This window comes from Vidua macroura, chromosome 3 (assembly GCF_024509145.1).
Source record: "Vidua macroura isolate BioBank_ID:100142 chromosome 3, ASM2450914v1, whole genome shotgun sequence".
Taxonomy (NCBI): Eukaryota; Metazoa; Chordata; class Aves; order Passeriformes; family Viduidae; genus Vidua; species Vidua macroura.
The window spans coordinates 38,913,079-38,928,458 of NC_071573.1; the positions used below are offsets into that span (position 1 = coordinate 38,913,079).

At 48.3% G+C, this 15,380-nt stretch overlaps 2 protein-coding genes across 2 annotated transcripts; one reads left to right on the forward strand and one right to left on the reverse strand.

Annotated features, from left to right (window-relative positions):
- The first annotated feature begins 3,346 nt into the window (after nt 1–3,346).
- GPR75 (G protein-coupled receptor 75) lies at nt 3,347–7,891 on the forward strand. The gene is made up of 2 exons (XM_053974562.1): nt 3,347–5,635; nt 7,689–7,891. The coding sequence occupies exon 1, from the start codon at nt 3,529–3,531 to the stop codon at nt 5,056–5,058; it is 1,530 nt and encodes a 509-aa protein (XP_053830537.1). The 5' UTR covers nt 3,347–3,528; the 3' UTR covers nt 5,059–5,635; nt 7,689–7,891.
- Nucleotides 7,892–8,196: 305 nt separating this feature from the next.
- On the reverse strand, nt 8,197–13,756 carry LOC128805720 (toll-like receptor 2). The gene is made up of 2 exons (XM_053974588.1): nt 13,403–13,756; nt 8,197–11,913 (listed from the first exon to the last, which is right to left on the reverse strand). The coding sequence occupies exons 1-2, from the start codon at nt 13,477–13,479 to the stop codon at nt 9,288–9,290; spliced, it is 2,703 nt and encodes a 900-aa protein (XP_053830563.1). The 5' UTR covers nt 13,480–13,756; the 3' UTR covers nt 8,197–9,287.
- Between the last annotated feature and the right edge of the window lie 1,624 nt (nt 13,757–15,380).

Sequence of the window (15,380 nt, forward strand, 5' to 3'; positions counted from 1 at the left end):
GTATGACTGTATTCCTGTTATGTCCAGGTATCTCCCTTGCCCCCTTCTTTCCCAGGCTGCTGGGACTGCTGTGTTGGGTACACTGGGTGATGTGATGTCGTCTCCTGTCAGTTTTTCACAGTTAGGCATCCCCAGCATCCCACACCCTGCTCAGTCTCATACTTCCTTCCACAGCTTCAGGCTTCCTGGAATCCTGCAGCAGAGCCTCCAGCTCCCTTTTCCCCAGGGCTGTGGAAAACACAATAATCTGGTAAAATGCAAGGGGGAAAATAAAGCCCTCTGGCAGTAAAAGGGTTTGCTGGCCTCTGTCCTGGGAGGATTTTAACTCTAACCCTGCTGTGAGTTATCAGCTGATGTGTTTTGCATCCTCATAGCATCCTGCAGTACCTGAAAGGCAGTTTCTGGGGATTTCTAATTAAAGGAGGGGGATTTAACCTCAGCCTGCTCTAGACTTCCTGGGTGCCAGCAGGCAGAGGAATCCCTGCTCCAAGGAAGGGGTTCTAGGTGGTTAATCCAAGGCAAGGTCCTCAGGGCCTTGCATTGGTGCAGTGGTAGTTACAGCCTGGTTTAATGTCAAACTCTGTGAGAGATGTAGAATATTTCTGAGCAGATTTTGCTGCTGCAGATGGAGCTGGACACACACTTCCCATGGGGAATATGAGATGCCATCATTTCTGATTGGCTTCTTAGGAAAGGCAGCAATAAACCCAGTAAATCTGTTCTAGCAATAAGTGCAGTCATATTACAATAAGTCCAGGTAGAGGCCCAGCTGAGTTCACCCTGAAAGTATTCTGTTAAAAGCTTTTTCACTGCTACTCTTATTTATTCTCTCCTGGCATTTATTTCTAACTTTTTTTTTTTTTTCCCTGGGTTAATTTCCCCTTTTATTATTCCAGCTGCTTTCTCCTAGAACTCTTTTGTTAAAATCATAAGATACAAATCTTCAACTGAGATGAGGGCAGATTTCAACAATTAAAAGAAATTTCCAGCAAATATCTGCAGAAGAACACTGTTGTCAAAAATGCCTTGGGAACATTGTTTCTTCTTATGCAGTAGGAACTCCAAGGTTGAACAATGAGAAGCTTGATCTAGAGAGCACTGGATTTTAAGTGCTTTTTAAGTAATTTAAGGAATTAAAGTTTAAAGAAAGCCCTGAGTGCTGCAAAGAGTAAATACCCTTGTACCTTGTGCAAGGTAAGTTTTGCTCTTGTGATTCTTACCTTGCAAAACACACTTTCTTCCACTACTTTTCTCCCCCACCCAAACTTTGGTAATTCTTTTAAAAGCTAAAAATAAGTCCTTTTTAAAAGGACTGGTGAGACACTTTGCTGTGCCACAGGGGCTGGGCAGGGCTTTGTGCTCCTTTTTGCCTCAGCTCATTCCCTTGCTCCCTGAGAACAATCCCTTCTCATTTTCTGCTGAAATGTTTAAGGCTTGCAGGCTTGAACCAGCTACAATATCCCCTCCATGTCAAGCCACAGTTAGTAATTGTAGAGGGGTAAAACAACTAAACCCCACTCTTGCATTAGGGTAACATTTTGTCACTCTTGTTTAATCCCACAATTAAGCATCCTTTAATGTTTATAAATAAGAAAATTCAAGGAGAGAAATCCAGTTGGTCGATGAAAAAGCAACTCTTACTCATGAGGGCCAAGATTCACCCACAGATTTCAAATTAACTATGACTGGCAAACAAAAATACAAGTAAGGGAAAATAAAGAGACAGCCAAGCTGAGAGAGGACATAATTTGAAGCCACAGAAAACCATGTTTTGGGTTTTGAACCTTCTTCCTCCTGTACACAACCAGTTTAAGGACCAAATCAAGCCAAAATGTACCTGCTCAGATTGCAAGGCACTGCTGCAGCCAACTGCTGGCACTTCCCCCAAGAACAAATCGACCCCCATTGCCACTGGGAGCATGTTTAGCAGGGCAAGGCTCACAGGCCAGACTGCCATCACCAGCCAGAGGGTTACAAAAGCATTGCTCCGGAGTTTAGAAAGGAATGTGTTGAAAAATAAACAGGCACGTGGCACTGGGAAGCTTTCGGGTATCAAACTTGCACACTTGCGGCTGTCTGGATGCTTCTACAAAGCAACTGGGGTAGGGTAAACTATTAAAATAATAGATTAAGGTATATATAATGATTTTAAGACAAGTACATGCATAAGTCAGAAATACTCGCTCCACTGTATTTCCATAATGCTTTTGTGCCTTGCCTGGCTGGATTTTAGTCTCTTCCGCCTGGATTTCTAGTGTCATGGAAGCCCTTCAGCTGTGTCTGCCTCAGAGAACGTGCACGGAGTGTTTCCTCACCCTCACATCCCTGTAAGTACTTCAAAACCACCCCTTTAATGCTCAGCTATCCAACACTCTCCATCACTACTATATGTGTGATAGCAGTTCGCAGTTAACAGATAAAGAAGTGATGCTGATTGTTTTCCCTCCCCATGGGAACACAGAAGGTGTTTTGCCTGTGCTTCTGAGCAAATACAAAGGGCACCCTGGCCACACTGAGCTGGCTCGGGAAAGGATGCAGAAGTGCAAATAGAGCAGGAGCAGCATGCAGAACTTCGATGTTGATGCTGAACATCAAAGTTGAAGCAGGTATTTTGTTGGTGCACAGTCAGCACAGATCCTCTGCTCTGGGTGGACCCTACCTGGAACACTGCATCCAGCTCTGGGTCCCTGGTAGAGGAAGGAGCTGTTGGAGCAAGTCCAGAGGAGGCACCAAGTTGATCAGAGGGATGAGTAGCTCTGCTGTGAGGAAAGGCTGACAGAATTTAGATTGTTCAGCCTGGAAAAGAGAAGCTCCAGGTTGACCTAACTGCATCCTTCCAGTACCTGAAGGAAACTTACAGGAAAGACAAGGCAACACTATTTACAAGGGCATGTGACAGGACAAGGGAGAATGGGTTTAAATTAAAAGACAGTAGGTTCATATTGGGAAAAAATTCTTCCCTGTGAGGTTGGTGAGGCCCTGGCACAGATTGCTCAGGGAAGCTGTGGCTGCCCCAGCCCTAGGAGTGTCCATGGCCAGGCTGGCCAGGGCTTGTATAAACCTGGGCTAGTGAAAGATGTCCCTGCCCATGGCAGGGAGAAGAACAAGATGGTCGTGCAGTCCCCTTCCCACCCGAACCCTTCTGTGATTCTCTAGACCACACTCTGTGCTGCTCCACCCGCTCGCATCACCGCTGCTCCCCGAGCTGGAGCGGCGGGGATGCAGCGCCAGCGCGGCTTCTGGGAGCCAGCTCGGTACCGCCTCCCCGGGCCCGCTTGTTCCCGGGGGTGCGGAAGGCTGCGGCTCTGCCCCCGCCACCCGCCCCGGCCCCGCCGCGGCGGAGGGAGCGGAAGGGAGTGGGGAGGGGCTGGGCCGGGCGCCATGGCGCGGCGGGCAGCGCTGAGGCGGTGGTGAGCGGGCGGTGAAGGGGCCGGGCGGGAGCCCTGAGGCGGCGATGAGGGGGCGGTGAAGAGGCAAGGTGGGAGCCTCGCGGCGGCAATGAGCGGGCTGTGAAAGGGCCGGGCGGCGATGAACGGGTCAGGGCAGCTGCCGGCCGGGCCCGCGGAGCAGCTGGGCGCGAACGGCAGCGGCCCCGCGGAGCTGCGGGAGGGCACCCACGCCGCCACGCTGGCTGCCTGCGCCTCCCTGCTTGCCCTCGTCTTCTGCCTCGGCTCCTACGGCAACCTCATCATGCTGCTCTCCTTCTTCGACCCGGCCCTCCGGAAATTCCGCACCGACTTCGACTTCATGATCCTCAACCTCTCCTTCTGCGACCTCTTCATCTGCGGCGTGGCCGCCCCCATGTTCGCCTTCGTCCTGTTCTTCGGCCCGGCCCGCGGCGTGCCGGGCACCTTCTGCTTCACCTTCCACCTCACCAGCTCCGGCTTCATCATCATGTCGCTCAAGACGGTGGCGGTGATCGCGCTGCACCGGCTGCGCATGGTGCTGGGCAAGCACCCGCACCGCGCCGCCTCCGCGCCCTGCTCGCTGCTGCTCACGCTACTGCTCTGGGCCGCCAGCTTCACCCTGGCCACGCTGGCCACGCTGCGCACCCACGGCTCCCGCCTCTGCCTGCCCATGGCCAGCCTGTCCAGCGGACAGGGCAAGCTCATCCTCTACCTCTACGTCACCGACTTCATCTGCTGCGTGGCCGTCGTATCCGTGTCCTACGCGATGATCGCCCAGGCCCTGCGCAGGAACGCGCGGGCGAGAAAGTGCCCTCCCGCTGTGGCTGTGGGCACCCCCAGGGCTCAGCCCTTCGCGGGGCCCGGGGCCATGCCCGCTCTGTACAGGACCCAGAGCTGCACCAAGCCACCCCATGCCCATGCCAAGCTCGCCGGCCGGCTCCCGCTGGCCTTGGCCGTCAACCTGGCCACGGCCAAAGACTCCAAGGCGGTGGTGACGTGCGCGGTCATTGTGCTCTCCGTCCTGGTGTGCTGCCTCCCCCTGGCCATCTCCTTGGTGCAGGACATGCTGTCAGGCAGTGGTGGCTTTGTGCTCTACCAGTTCGAGCTGTGTGGGTTTACCCTCATTTTTTTCAAGTCGGGATTAAATCCCTTTATATATTCCCGCAACAGCGCAGGGCTGCGGAGACGCATGCTCTGGTGCCTGCAATACGTGGCCCTCGTCTTTTTCTGCTGCAAGCACAAGACGAGGCTTCGAGCCATGGGCAAAGGCAGCCTGGAGGTCAACAGGAACAAGTCGTCCCACCACGAGACCAACTCAGCCTACATGTTGTCTCCGAAGCCTCAGAAGAAGGGTTTGGAGCAGGCATACGGTGCCAGCCACTCCAAGGACAGCGTGCTGAGTCCCAAGGTGTCCGCGGGGCAGCAGCAGCACTACGGGCAGAGCAGCTCCACCCCGATGAACACGCGTATCGAGCCCTACTACAGCGTGTACAACAGCAGCCCCTCGGCGGAGGTGAGCACCCCGCACAGCCTGCAGCCCGCGGGCTCCGCCTTCGCCAAGCCCTGCGCCCCCGCGCTCCATCGCTCCGGCAGCGCCGGGCGGGACTGCGGCGCTGCTCCCGCCAGGCACGTACCGCTGCCCTCCGCGTAGCCTTGGCGCCACCCAGCCGTTCCAGAGGGTCCCCCGCTCCGCTTTGGGGAGGAATCGCTCCAAACTCCGTGCTGCTGCTGCCAATGAATAAAAACACCGTTCCCGTTTGCGTTTGAAGCAAAGGCGGAGATGTTGGCTCCTTGACGCGCTCTGGAGTTCTCGTGGAGAGCCAGCAAGGGGGATATTTTAGATTTGGAATTGTTGCAGGAGGGTGGTTTTGTTACGAAGTTTTACTGCTGGGCAAGTAAAAAAAACCTAGATGCCATGATTGTGTGGTTCATTATGTCATAAGGCCAGGCTGGACAGGGTTCAAAGTAACCAGGGACAGGGGGAGGTGTCCTTGCCTGTGGCAGGGAATGGAACTGGATCATCTTTAAGGTCCCTTCCAACCCAAACCATCCTATGATAACACCAAGTATTATAAATACCTCGTATTTTCAGGAAGGAATAATTGGGAAGATGCTTGGTAGTATTTGAGTTTAAACTCTTCCTGTTGCAGAAGGTTGGAAGAATAAATGTTTTTCAGTATTAACAAAAGTCCTTTATCTTCACAGGGTGAAACCCTGCTTCTTTTGAGGTAAATGGCAAAATTTCTATGAACTCAGCTGAAGTTCAGGATTTCAGTTTTGGCTTCTTCAAGAGGGACAAGGCTTTGTTTGGTCAGTGTTGTATTTCCACCAGGGAGGGGCATTTGGGAAGTGTGGCACTGAGATAAACCTCTGCAGTATATATATTAATACCTGCTTGGCGTTGATGTTAATGATGGTGGCATTCTGTATCCCAAAATAAATTGGAGAAGTATTTTGAATCTGATAGAAATAACCATGCACTACTTATTTGCATTACTTGAGGATAAAGATGAATTTTGCAGTATTATGTGATTGATACACCAGGAGGAGCACAGTCACCTCTGGAATTCCCTAACTGGTCAGCTGTCAGGCAGAGTCGTGTTGCTGCTTGCTCTTTTGCCCATGACTTTGTATAAATTGGGATTTGGCTATTTGTCACCAGATGACACAAGGAAAAAACGACGCACCACAGCTTTGGTCACGATGAGGAGACTAATTTATTTTCTCTGACTCCAATCTTTTATAGTTCTCAAAAGGTGCCAGTGGATTGGAGGGTGAACGTGCCACCTCTCCAACGACACTGGACAAACTACCTGTACATCAAATTTCTCCGCCTCTATGAAAGAATGCAAAACAATAGGTTGTTTACAGAAAGTTGTGTGGGAAAGTTCTCTACAAGAATGTAAACTCAGAAGGCTTTAGAAAAGTCTTGATAATCAGGGCGACAGCTATTCCTGACAGTCAGAACTGACAGCTGTTAACATTTCTAAAACCAGAATGACAAGTTTTTGAGGTTTTGTTAAGTCTAACATCAGTTTGAGTTCATCTGTCTGCTTAGAAATTTTGTCTGTTGGTCTACACAGTGAGCAAATAACAGAAGTGGTTTTTTTTATAAATTCATCCCTTTGTGTTGTATCTTATTGTGGGAATTCCCTGGGAGACAGAACAATTCAGGGGCATTTAAATTCTGACACTTCTTGCTGTAAGTGGCCAGATCTATTCCAAACAAGCAATCACCTTTCAGCTTCTGTGGACTTCAGCAGAACCTCAGTGCCTCCAAAATAATTATGCCCCAGGCTTTTGATGCCTTGCTATAGGAAAGTGCCACATCTTCAGGAAAATTCAGTGATGGGAACATGATTTGTTACTTTAGAAACAAACAATGTCCACATCATTCCTGTCTGTGAGTTGTTGGTTCAGGCTTTTTGTTAACTAAACTGTTCTCAAGATTCTCCTGGAACACTGTTCTTTGTTTAACAATGAAAGTTAATTAATTCTGAATAATTCAAACCAGCTTTCTTACAATAAAATCAGTGTGAACAACTTTCTAATACAAATGTAAAATGGAAATTATTTCCATAAGTATTTTCTCTCTGCCCAGATTTTTTTTCTCTAAATGAATAATGTGGTTCTTTCTAAACTAAGCATAAAAGATAATGAAAAAATCTTGTTTCACTGTTCTGTATTTTAATTTCTCTTCAGTACAAATCATACTGGAGGGAAAAATATACATAAGACAGTTTTGGGGGTTTGCTGTGTGTATGTGCAACTTCTCTTGTGCCTTAGATCACATGAATTTCATCACATGTTTGAAAATTAAACCACTCACACCTCATAAAATATTTGCATTGAGTATTCATGTAAGAGTAAAGCAAGAAGGGGCCAAGCAGGAGGCTTTATTGCCCTTGTGTGACAAAAGAACTGAAATCCCATCAAAGCTCTTTGTAATTTGCTCTCTGTTAGCTTCTGGTGCCAGCTGTGCCCTTTACACCACCTGTTTAATTAATATTGGTGTTAATCTGTACAGTATCACAGTGCCAGATAGGAAAACACATCACCTTTTAATCTGCAGGAGGAAGGAAACCTCATTTAAGTTGCTTTTACAGTTGCAGCTGTACTAAATAGCTGTTTTGTGGGAGGTTCATGGGTGTAGTAAATCCAGATTGGATTTTGAAAGCAGGTACAACTTTGCAGTGAATCATTGACTGAAATAATCAAATTTTTGATAAAGTAATTGGTTTAGACTCTTCTGGAGTATAACTTCTCTATTTTTTCCCTTAGTCTCTTCTCTCAGAAGCCTGCTGAGCACAGAACCAGTAAAGCTCCAGTAAAGAACCAGTAAAGAGTTACTGCAAGGTTAACAAGCAATAGTGGAACTGAGAGGGAAGCAGCAGAATGTGGAGGTGGGAAGTGTGTGGGAAGAGAGGAAGTGAGAAGTGTGACCACTGAATGCTTTAGAAAGAGGAAAGCATCAAGGTTATTAGAAAAACAACTGATTAATTATTTGTGGCTCATTAATATCATTAACAAGTGACTTCTGTTGCTTAAATGAACAAAAATATTTGTAATATTTTTATAATTCACAGTCTTTTTAAGCCCTAGATATCTGTGGTGAAGAGTTGGCTTTTTCAGCTGCTGTTCTGCAGGATTTTGGGTTTTATCCTAATATATAAAACCTCAAAGCTGATGATGCCAAATCGTTTTGCTGAGGAAAGGTAGGTTTGCACTGAGTTCCAAGGGATCTCTGTCAGTGGAGATGTTTGTTGCATGTTCCCCCTTTTGGCAGGAAATAGGTTGGTATTGGTCTTGTTTTGTCACAGCAGAGCCAATTCCTTTTCAGAGTCTGTGTTCCGAACATGCTGCATTCCTGGATTTGGGATTTTCTACTGGGAAGTTGTTTGTGTTTGCTCATCATAGGAGCAAGTCCAAGTCATGCTAAACCAAATAATTTGTCCTCACCTGGTGTTTATTTTCTGTCACAGTCTGTTGATTTCCCTTCAATGTGAAAGTTGGATGAGCTTAATTTCTTTTGTTTTTTCCCAAGCACAATAAATAAAATTATCAAGTGGCACTAGGTGAGGGCAAGGACCATGCAGAGGTAGTACTGAATCTATTGGAAATGGGTCAGGGTGACTGTGTAAGGTGGAACTTTTCTAAATCTAAACAATAATGTACAGAACTTGCTTATTTTCCAGAGATTTGTGATTAAACAAAGCTCACCCCAGTTATTTAACAGCAGAGGCCACCACACTTAGCTGGTCCTTTTTGTACTGTCTGGTTGTATATTTTATTCTGAATTTACAAAAGATTTTCAAGTCTCATCTCTTCCAGTAGTCACTGAACCCAAAGTCTGTAGCAGAGTGGGTTTAGCCTCTCTCAGAGGGCTAAATTAAGTCAATCTTTACTCTTCCCTTGCCAAAGCAAAGAAAGGAGCTGCTCCCTGTGTACTAGCATGGTTTGAGGCTCTCTTAACTGCACACAGGGTGTGTTCCTACCTTAAGCTGTCCCAGAACTGGGAATCTGTAGTCCAGTCCTAGGACACTGCTTCTCACTGCCACCATCTCAGGAAGGCAGCAAGGACATGCAGCGTGACTTGAGCAGTTCTTCCTTTCAGGTAACGTTCACAGCACTTAAAGAAATGCTGGGAATAGTTGGACAAATTCAAGTATCCAGGAGGAAAAGGCTTTTTATCAGTGCTCAGGTCTCATCCCTTCAGGATTCTTTATCACGGGGAATAATAAATGTGCTGCAGATCCCCTAGGAGCCTCTCCTGGGACTGATCCAGACAAACCCCTGGGCATCACAGCAGCCTTTGCAGGAGGTAAATGCTTTTATCTGACCACAGACTTTCCAGGCACAGCCCTTAGAGTTCCCTGGGTCTCATTCCAGCTCCTGCATTTCCAGAGCAGATCCATTCTCCGCTCTCACAAGTGGCTCATTGGTTGTTTTTAGGACTGCTTTTAGCTGATGCCAGAACATTTTCTGCTTGTGTTCCTCAGGACTCCACTTCAAGTAAGTTTTCCTTCGCAACAATTTCCTGAGTTTGCTGAATTTCTGTGGGACACTGTGAGGTGGGAGATCTTCCAGCACGATCATGATGAGGGAATCCAGGTTTTCATTCAGGACCCGGTGTTCGGCAAAATACAGCTCGTACTGGCACCAGCAGCTGTTCACAAAGCTGGGAGAGAGAACAAAAAGCACTTTATGGCTGTTCTCTATGCAGTAAAAGATGTTCCCAAGCACAGGATGCCCTGGCTTGAAATCCCTCTCATGGTAACATATTCTGAACCTGTCATTTTCCAGCTTTTTCAGCAGGTTCTCTTTGGTCCAGTTGGCATCATGCTCGCTGTATGAGATGAAGGCGTCAAAGAGTTTGTTTTCTGGCCGCTTCTCATACTGCTTCCTCTTGGCCATGCACCAGTACCAGCCCATCCTGATGTACCAGGGCCCGTCCAGCCGCCAGCAGAGCGCGGTGAGGGCCAGCATGGCCAGGCTGGCAGCGCCAGCGGTCACGGCCAGCTGGACACCCAGGGAGCAGTGCAGCAGCGTCAGGTGGCTGCTGCCCACCGGGGAGCCCCGGTGCTCCGAGGGGAAGCTGCAGCTCATGGCCTCCCTGCCCCTGATCTCCAGCTGGGGCTCATGGAGGTAAGCATTCACGAACCAGTACAGGTCACAGGTACAGAAAAAATGATCCCCTTGGACAGTCAGAAGCCTGAGGCTCGTCAACGGGCCAAACGTGGCCTCCACAATGGTTGTGATGGCATTGTCACTGATGTCCAGCTCGACCAGAGAAGCTGGAAGAGACCCATGCTGCAGAAAGGAGATCTTATTCCCTGATAGGTTAAAATACTTCAGCCCTGGGAGGGATGCCCCGAAGCCATCAGGTAGTTCTGGGATCAGGTTGTGGCTGCTGTCCAGGCTGGTCAGTGCAGGAAGGTGGCCGATAGGCTCCAGACGCGTGATCAAGTTCCCAGAAATGTTGAGATGTTCCAGCTTCTCCAGGGCAGAAGTTAAGGACAACACCTTCACCTTGTTTTTACTAAAATCACATTTTTTTAAGGCTGATGGAAAAAACTCCGTGTGTATACCCATAATTTTGTTATTTTGAATCCTAAATGTTGTTAAATTGGAGAGGGATTTCAGACTGGAGGAGATCACTTTGATGTCATTGCTGCTGATGTCGAGATACTGCAGGGAGGGGGGGAAATTGGGAAGTACAGAAATGTAGTTGCTGCTGAGGTCCAGAAATAACAGTTTTTCCACTGTGTCAGCAAACCACTCTGGCAGTTCCACAATGGAGCAGTTGGACATTCCCAGGTGTTTCACTTTCTCGGGAAGGCTTTCAATGGGTGTCCCAGCCTTGTTCCTGACCAAGGACAGGGAGTTGATGCGTACAGTTCCAGGGGGAGGGGCACACGTTGGAAGTGTATTCCCACTTTCTGAGAACGCTGTGTAGATGAAGTGGTTTCCTTGAACATACATTTTTTCCAAGTTAAACAACTTTTTAGCAAAATTCAGGGGTATTTGGCTGATGTTGGTGAAGGACAAATCGATTTCCTTGATGCTGGAAGGGAGACACAGCCTATCCAGGCTGTTGATGGGGTTGTTGCTGATGTTTAGGAACAAAAGCTGGTGGGATGGGAACTTGCAGAAGGATTCTGGATTCAGGATGTTAATAGTTAACTTGTTGGAGCTGGCATCGATGGACAGCGTGTTTTCCATTGGGAAGAACAGGGTAAACAGTGACAGAAGATCCATTTCCACGTTGTTGTGACTGATGTCAAGTTCCAAAATCCTCTGCAGCTGGGCTTGGCAGAGATTCTCATCCAGTTTTAACATCAGCTCGTCCTCAGTGAGGTTGCTGTGGGACAAGTTGAGTGTCCCGTTGATGGGAGTTCCACAGAGGGTGGGCTCAGGTGTGGCCGTGGGAAGGGGTGTTGTGTTCCTCTCTCCCCTCCGAAGAAGATTCCCTGTGCTTCTCCTGAGCCTGGGGCTAAGGATTTGCAGGAGAGACAGAACTCTAGAACGTGATGGCTCCTCTGCAGGAGCAAAAGGCTGCAGAGCAGCCCCTGAGGATCTGCCAGAATTCCTGGAAAGCTGCAAAGACCTCGGCACTTTGCCAGCAGGTGAGAGCTTCAGGTGGGGTGGGAGATCTGACAGAAGCAGCTTCTCATCATTAAATGATAAATCCACAGAAACCAGGCTGAGCAGACTCTGGAACACTCCAGGCTCAACAGCCCTGATCTGATTGTAGGAGAAGTCCAGAACTTCCAGCCAGTCAAATCCTTCCAAGTCTCTCTTAGTAATTTTTTCAATGACATTGTGTGAGAAATTGAGAGCTCTTGCTGTTTTTGGAGCTTGTGCTTCTGAGACAGAGGAGAGATTTGAATATGAGTAGTTATAAACCAGGAAGGCTGGAGGTGTTCTCCACATTAGGAATCCATGTGCCTCGCTGAGTAAGAAAGGAATGAAGTAGAAATGAAGGCAGCCAGGAAGGATCCTCATCCTGGAGAAAATAAATTTTAAATCTATCATTATAATATGTTAATGAATACCCTTAAAAATAATCCAAATTTATTTGAAATCCAGAAATTGTTTCATTAGTTGTATCCATTAATCCCTTTTTATCCAGCAAAATAAAACACACCATGTCACTATAGGACACGAGAAAACACGACGCACGCCTCAGCTCTTGTGAAGGTAAAAAGGGGCAAGTTTATTTCTGATTCTAACATTTATAGTTTTCTAAAGGTGACAGTGGATTGGAGGGTGAAAGTGGTACTTCTCCAACAACACTGGACAAACTACTAGTTCATCAAATTTCTCCTCCTCTATGAAGGAATGTAAACCAATAAGTTATTTACAGAAAGTTGTGTAAGAAAGTTTGCTACAAGAATGTAAGCTCAGAAGGCTTTAGAAAATCTTAAAAAATCAAAGCAACGCACATCTTACTTCAGAGTAAGAGAGAAAGAGGGAGTGTCAGAGAATGATTTGAAGGAGAGCACTATTCATTGGAGGTCATGGAAGATAAAGTCTGAATTTTTCTTTCTTTTCTTTCCCAGGCAGCCCCTGCAATACCATCTTCTTCCTGCAAAATTTGTGTCTTAGGTTGGAAATGCAAGAATGTGGCCGGGGTGTGTGTTCTGTTGCCATCTGTTAGAGATGGGGTAGTCATCGTCTGTTAATTGGGCCACCTGTTAAAACCAGGTGGGACAGTTTTCTTTATCTCTTCCACAACCAATCCTCCCTCCAGAAAATATATTCTGTTAATGGGCCATTGAGTGTCACTGCATGACTGATGAAATGAAATCATCCCATTGGGAGATGCTCTTCCCAGGAGGAGGAGCCAAGCATTCCTAACTGGATATAACCTGAGATTTGGAAAGCCACTGGATTCCCAGAGGAGCAGCTTTCTTCTCCACTGGATTCCCAGAGGAAGACCAGGCCCATCTACACCACCATGGGATCTTCAGAGGAAAACTACACCCTTCTACAGGATCCTTGCTTCAATGGAACCACAGCTGTCACTCCAGGACTGCATCCAACACCCTGACCCACACGGTGTCAGGTCATATTCTGACTCTGTCAGTGTTGTTTTGTATTACTGCATTTTTATTTTTTCTAGTAAAGAACTGTTATTCCTACTCCCATATTTTCGCCTGTGAGCCCCTTAATTTCAAAATTATAATAATTTGGAGGAAGGAGGTTTACATTTTCCATTTTAAGAGAGGCTCCTGCCTTCCTTAGCAGACACCTGTCTTTCAAACCAAGGCAATTTGAAATGCCCTTCATGGCTCTGTGGGACTCAGGTTTTATGTCTCCCATCCCAGTGCATGACAACCAAGTAAGTCTGACCCCCTCCAAAACCTGTTCAGCCACTTCAGTGACACCCCAGGGAGCTCCATGTAATTCTGTGACCACAGATCTTCCCCTGAGCCCAGCCCTGGAGCTTTGCTCTGCCGAGGATTTACCAGTGACCATTTGTTTGGCCTTACCTGTCAGAGTAAGATTTCCTGGAAGCAGGATATGGGAGGCAGCCAGGAGAGGTCACTGCCCCAGAGCCCCACAGCATTCCCAGTGCCGGGAGCGTCGCTGCCCGACTCTCTGTCACGAGTCCCTGACCCCACTACTCCAAGCTGATCCCTGCAAAGGCAGGTGCAGAGCTCCATGCGAGTAACCCGTGTCACCACAGTCCCCTTTGCTGCCCATCAGGTTTAACTGAAGGGAAGGGATGTCAGTGATTTCCCAGCTCTGTCCGCCACTGCCAGCAGGACCTCCAGCCCACCCCACATACCGCAGGAATCGCCAATTTATCACGCAGCTCTCTCCTCGCTTCCAGCCACCCTCCCATGCCTCTGACCCCTGTACCTGCTCTCCTGGGAGCTCCTCCCTCACTTTCTGCTGCCTCGGGTGCCTTTTGTGGAGCTGGGAGCGGAGCGGGGCGGGCTGGGGCACCCTGGGACCGCCCAGCTTCGCCCCCTCCCCTGTGCCTGGCGGAGGAGGAGGAGGTGCCGGAGATGATGCTCCCCGGTGAAGCCCGCCAAGTTTTCCCCTTCACGCTGCTCTCAGGCGTTGCCCAACCCGTGGCCGAGGGGGAAATAAAAGGTGGAAGTTGCTCGTTTAATGCATCACAGCGTCGTCCTGAAGGTTTGCCTCGGCCTCAGCATCACGGAGTGGGGGGGGGGGGGGTGGCGGGGTGGGAACTGTGAAACCGAGTATCAGCGAGGAAGGCATGGGCTGGCCTGAATTGAGCACGGGCAGACTGCAGGAACAGTGAGGGAGTTTGGAGTGCTGCTCCCAGGGGAACACAGAGCAAAGAATGGAGCAACACCCTGGTGCTGTGGTCATGCTCTGTCAAAAACAACACTGCTAAAGGGAATAGAGCCAAAAGAATGATCCAGACAAAGCTGACTCTGGCTTCATTAACTCAGAAATTCAGGTTACTTGTGCTATTAGCCCATACTGATGACCAAAGTTACTTAACTCCTCATAACCATGAAATGACATCAACGGTAACTTCACCTTTGCCTCTCCCTCGAAAAAAATATAAAAACAGGGGAGGAAGGTCAGAGAGGCCATCACATCCTGGGGTCAGTTGATGCCACACAGAGACACCTGGGTAAGAACCTTACTCTAAATTATTACCTGGAGCTTTCACTGGGGTGAGAGCTTGCCTTTATATCGCTTCAAATTGGTTTTTTCCCACTCTTTTGCAACCACCAGTAACTGAAAACTCTCACAGCAGTGCAGAGGCTCCTCTGTCCAGCCCTGGGGGCTGGAAAACCCAAGGTGGTTTGTGCTGCCTGTCTTTCTGGTCTGACCAGGCACTTCTCTGCTGCGGCAGGTTCTGGGAATTGCCCCACAGTCATGCGTTCTTCAGACAGATCCCAACCTGCTTTGATAAAAGGGACAGGAAATTGCTAAGTTGGAAGTGTCAGGGAAAATTTTCGCTCCTGCTGTCAGTGTGGGGTGACGCCCTGTAGCTGGACAATTCTCCATCTGAATACAGGGGTGCTGCTCATGAACCTTGGGCTTTGCTTTGGGAAGATGGGACAGCTGCAGCCTAGCACACGGGCCAGCAAAATCCCAGAGATGGTCAATCCTGGTTGGAAGGGACAAAGTTAACAAGGCAGCTTTTTGGTACAAGCACAGTTATTCCACCAACTCCCTGTGCTGGAATTATTCTGTCATTTGTTTCACCCAACACTCTCTCTGTGTATTGTTTGTTTTTTTTTTTTTAAGCAACCTCTTATTTTGGGAATTGAGGGAAGAGCAGGACACAAGAAAAGTCTGAGTTAGCAAGGAAGGTCCACAGCATGTGGCCAAGAGCAGGACCAGTGCATTAATTCCCAAAACAGGTCATGGGACACTTGTTCTGTCTCTCTCTGCAGGGAAAGGTTTTTTGTGCCCCAGAAATATTGTTTAATGGAGGAGAGCTGAACCTGCACAGGAGCTGCTCAAATCCAAAGAGGA

Excerpts from the sequence above, each read along its gene's own strand:
- GPR75 (XM_053974562.1), top strand. The coding sequence starts at position 3,529 with ATGAACGGGTCAGGGCAGCTGCCGGCCGGGCCCGCGGAGCAGCTGGGC.
- LOC128805720 (XM_053974588.1), bottom strand. The coding sequence starts at position 13,479 with ATGCTGTGGGGCTCTGGGGCAGTGACCTCTCCTGGCTGCCTCCCATAT. Across the intron at positions 11,914-13,402 it reads AGGAAATCTTACTCTGACAG|GATGAGGATCCTTCCTGGCT; the intron begins GTAAGGCCAAAC and ends TATTTTCTCCAG.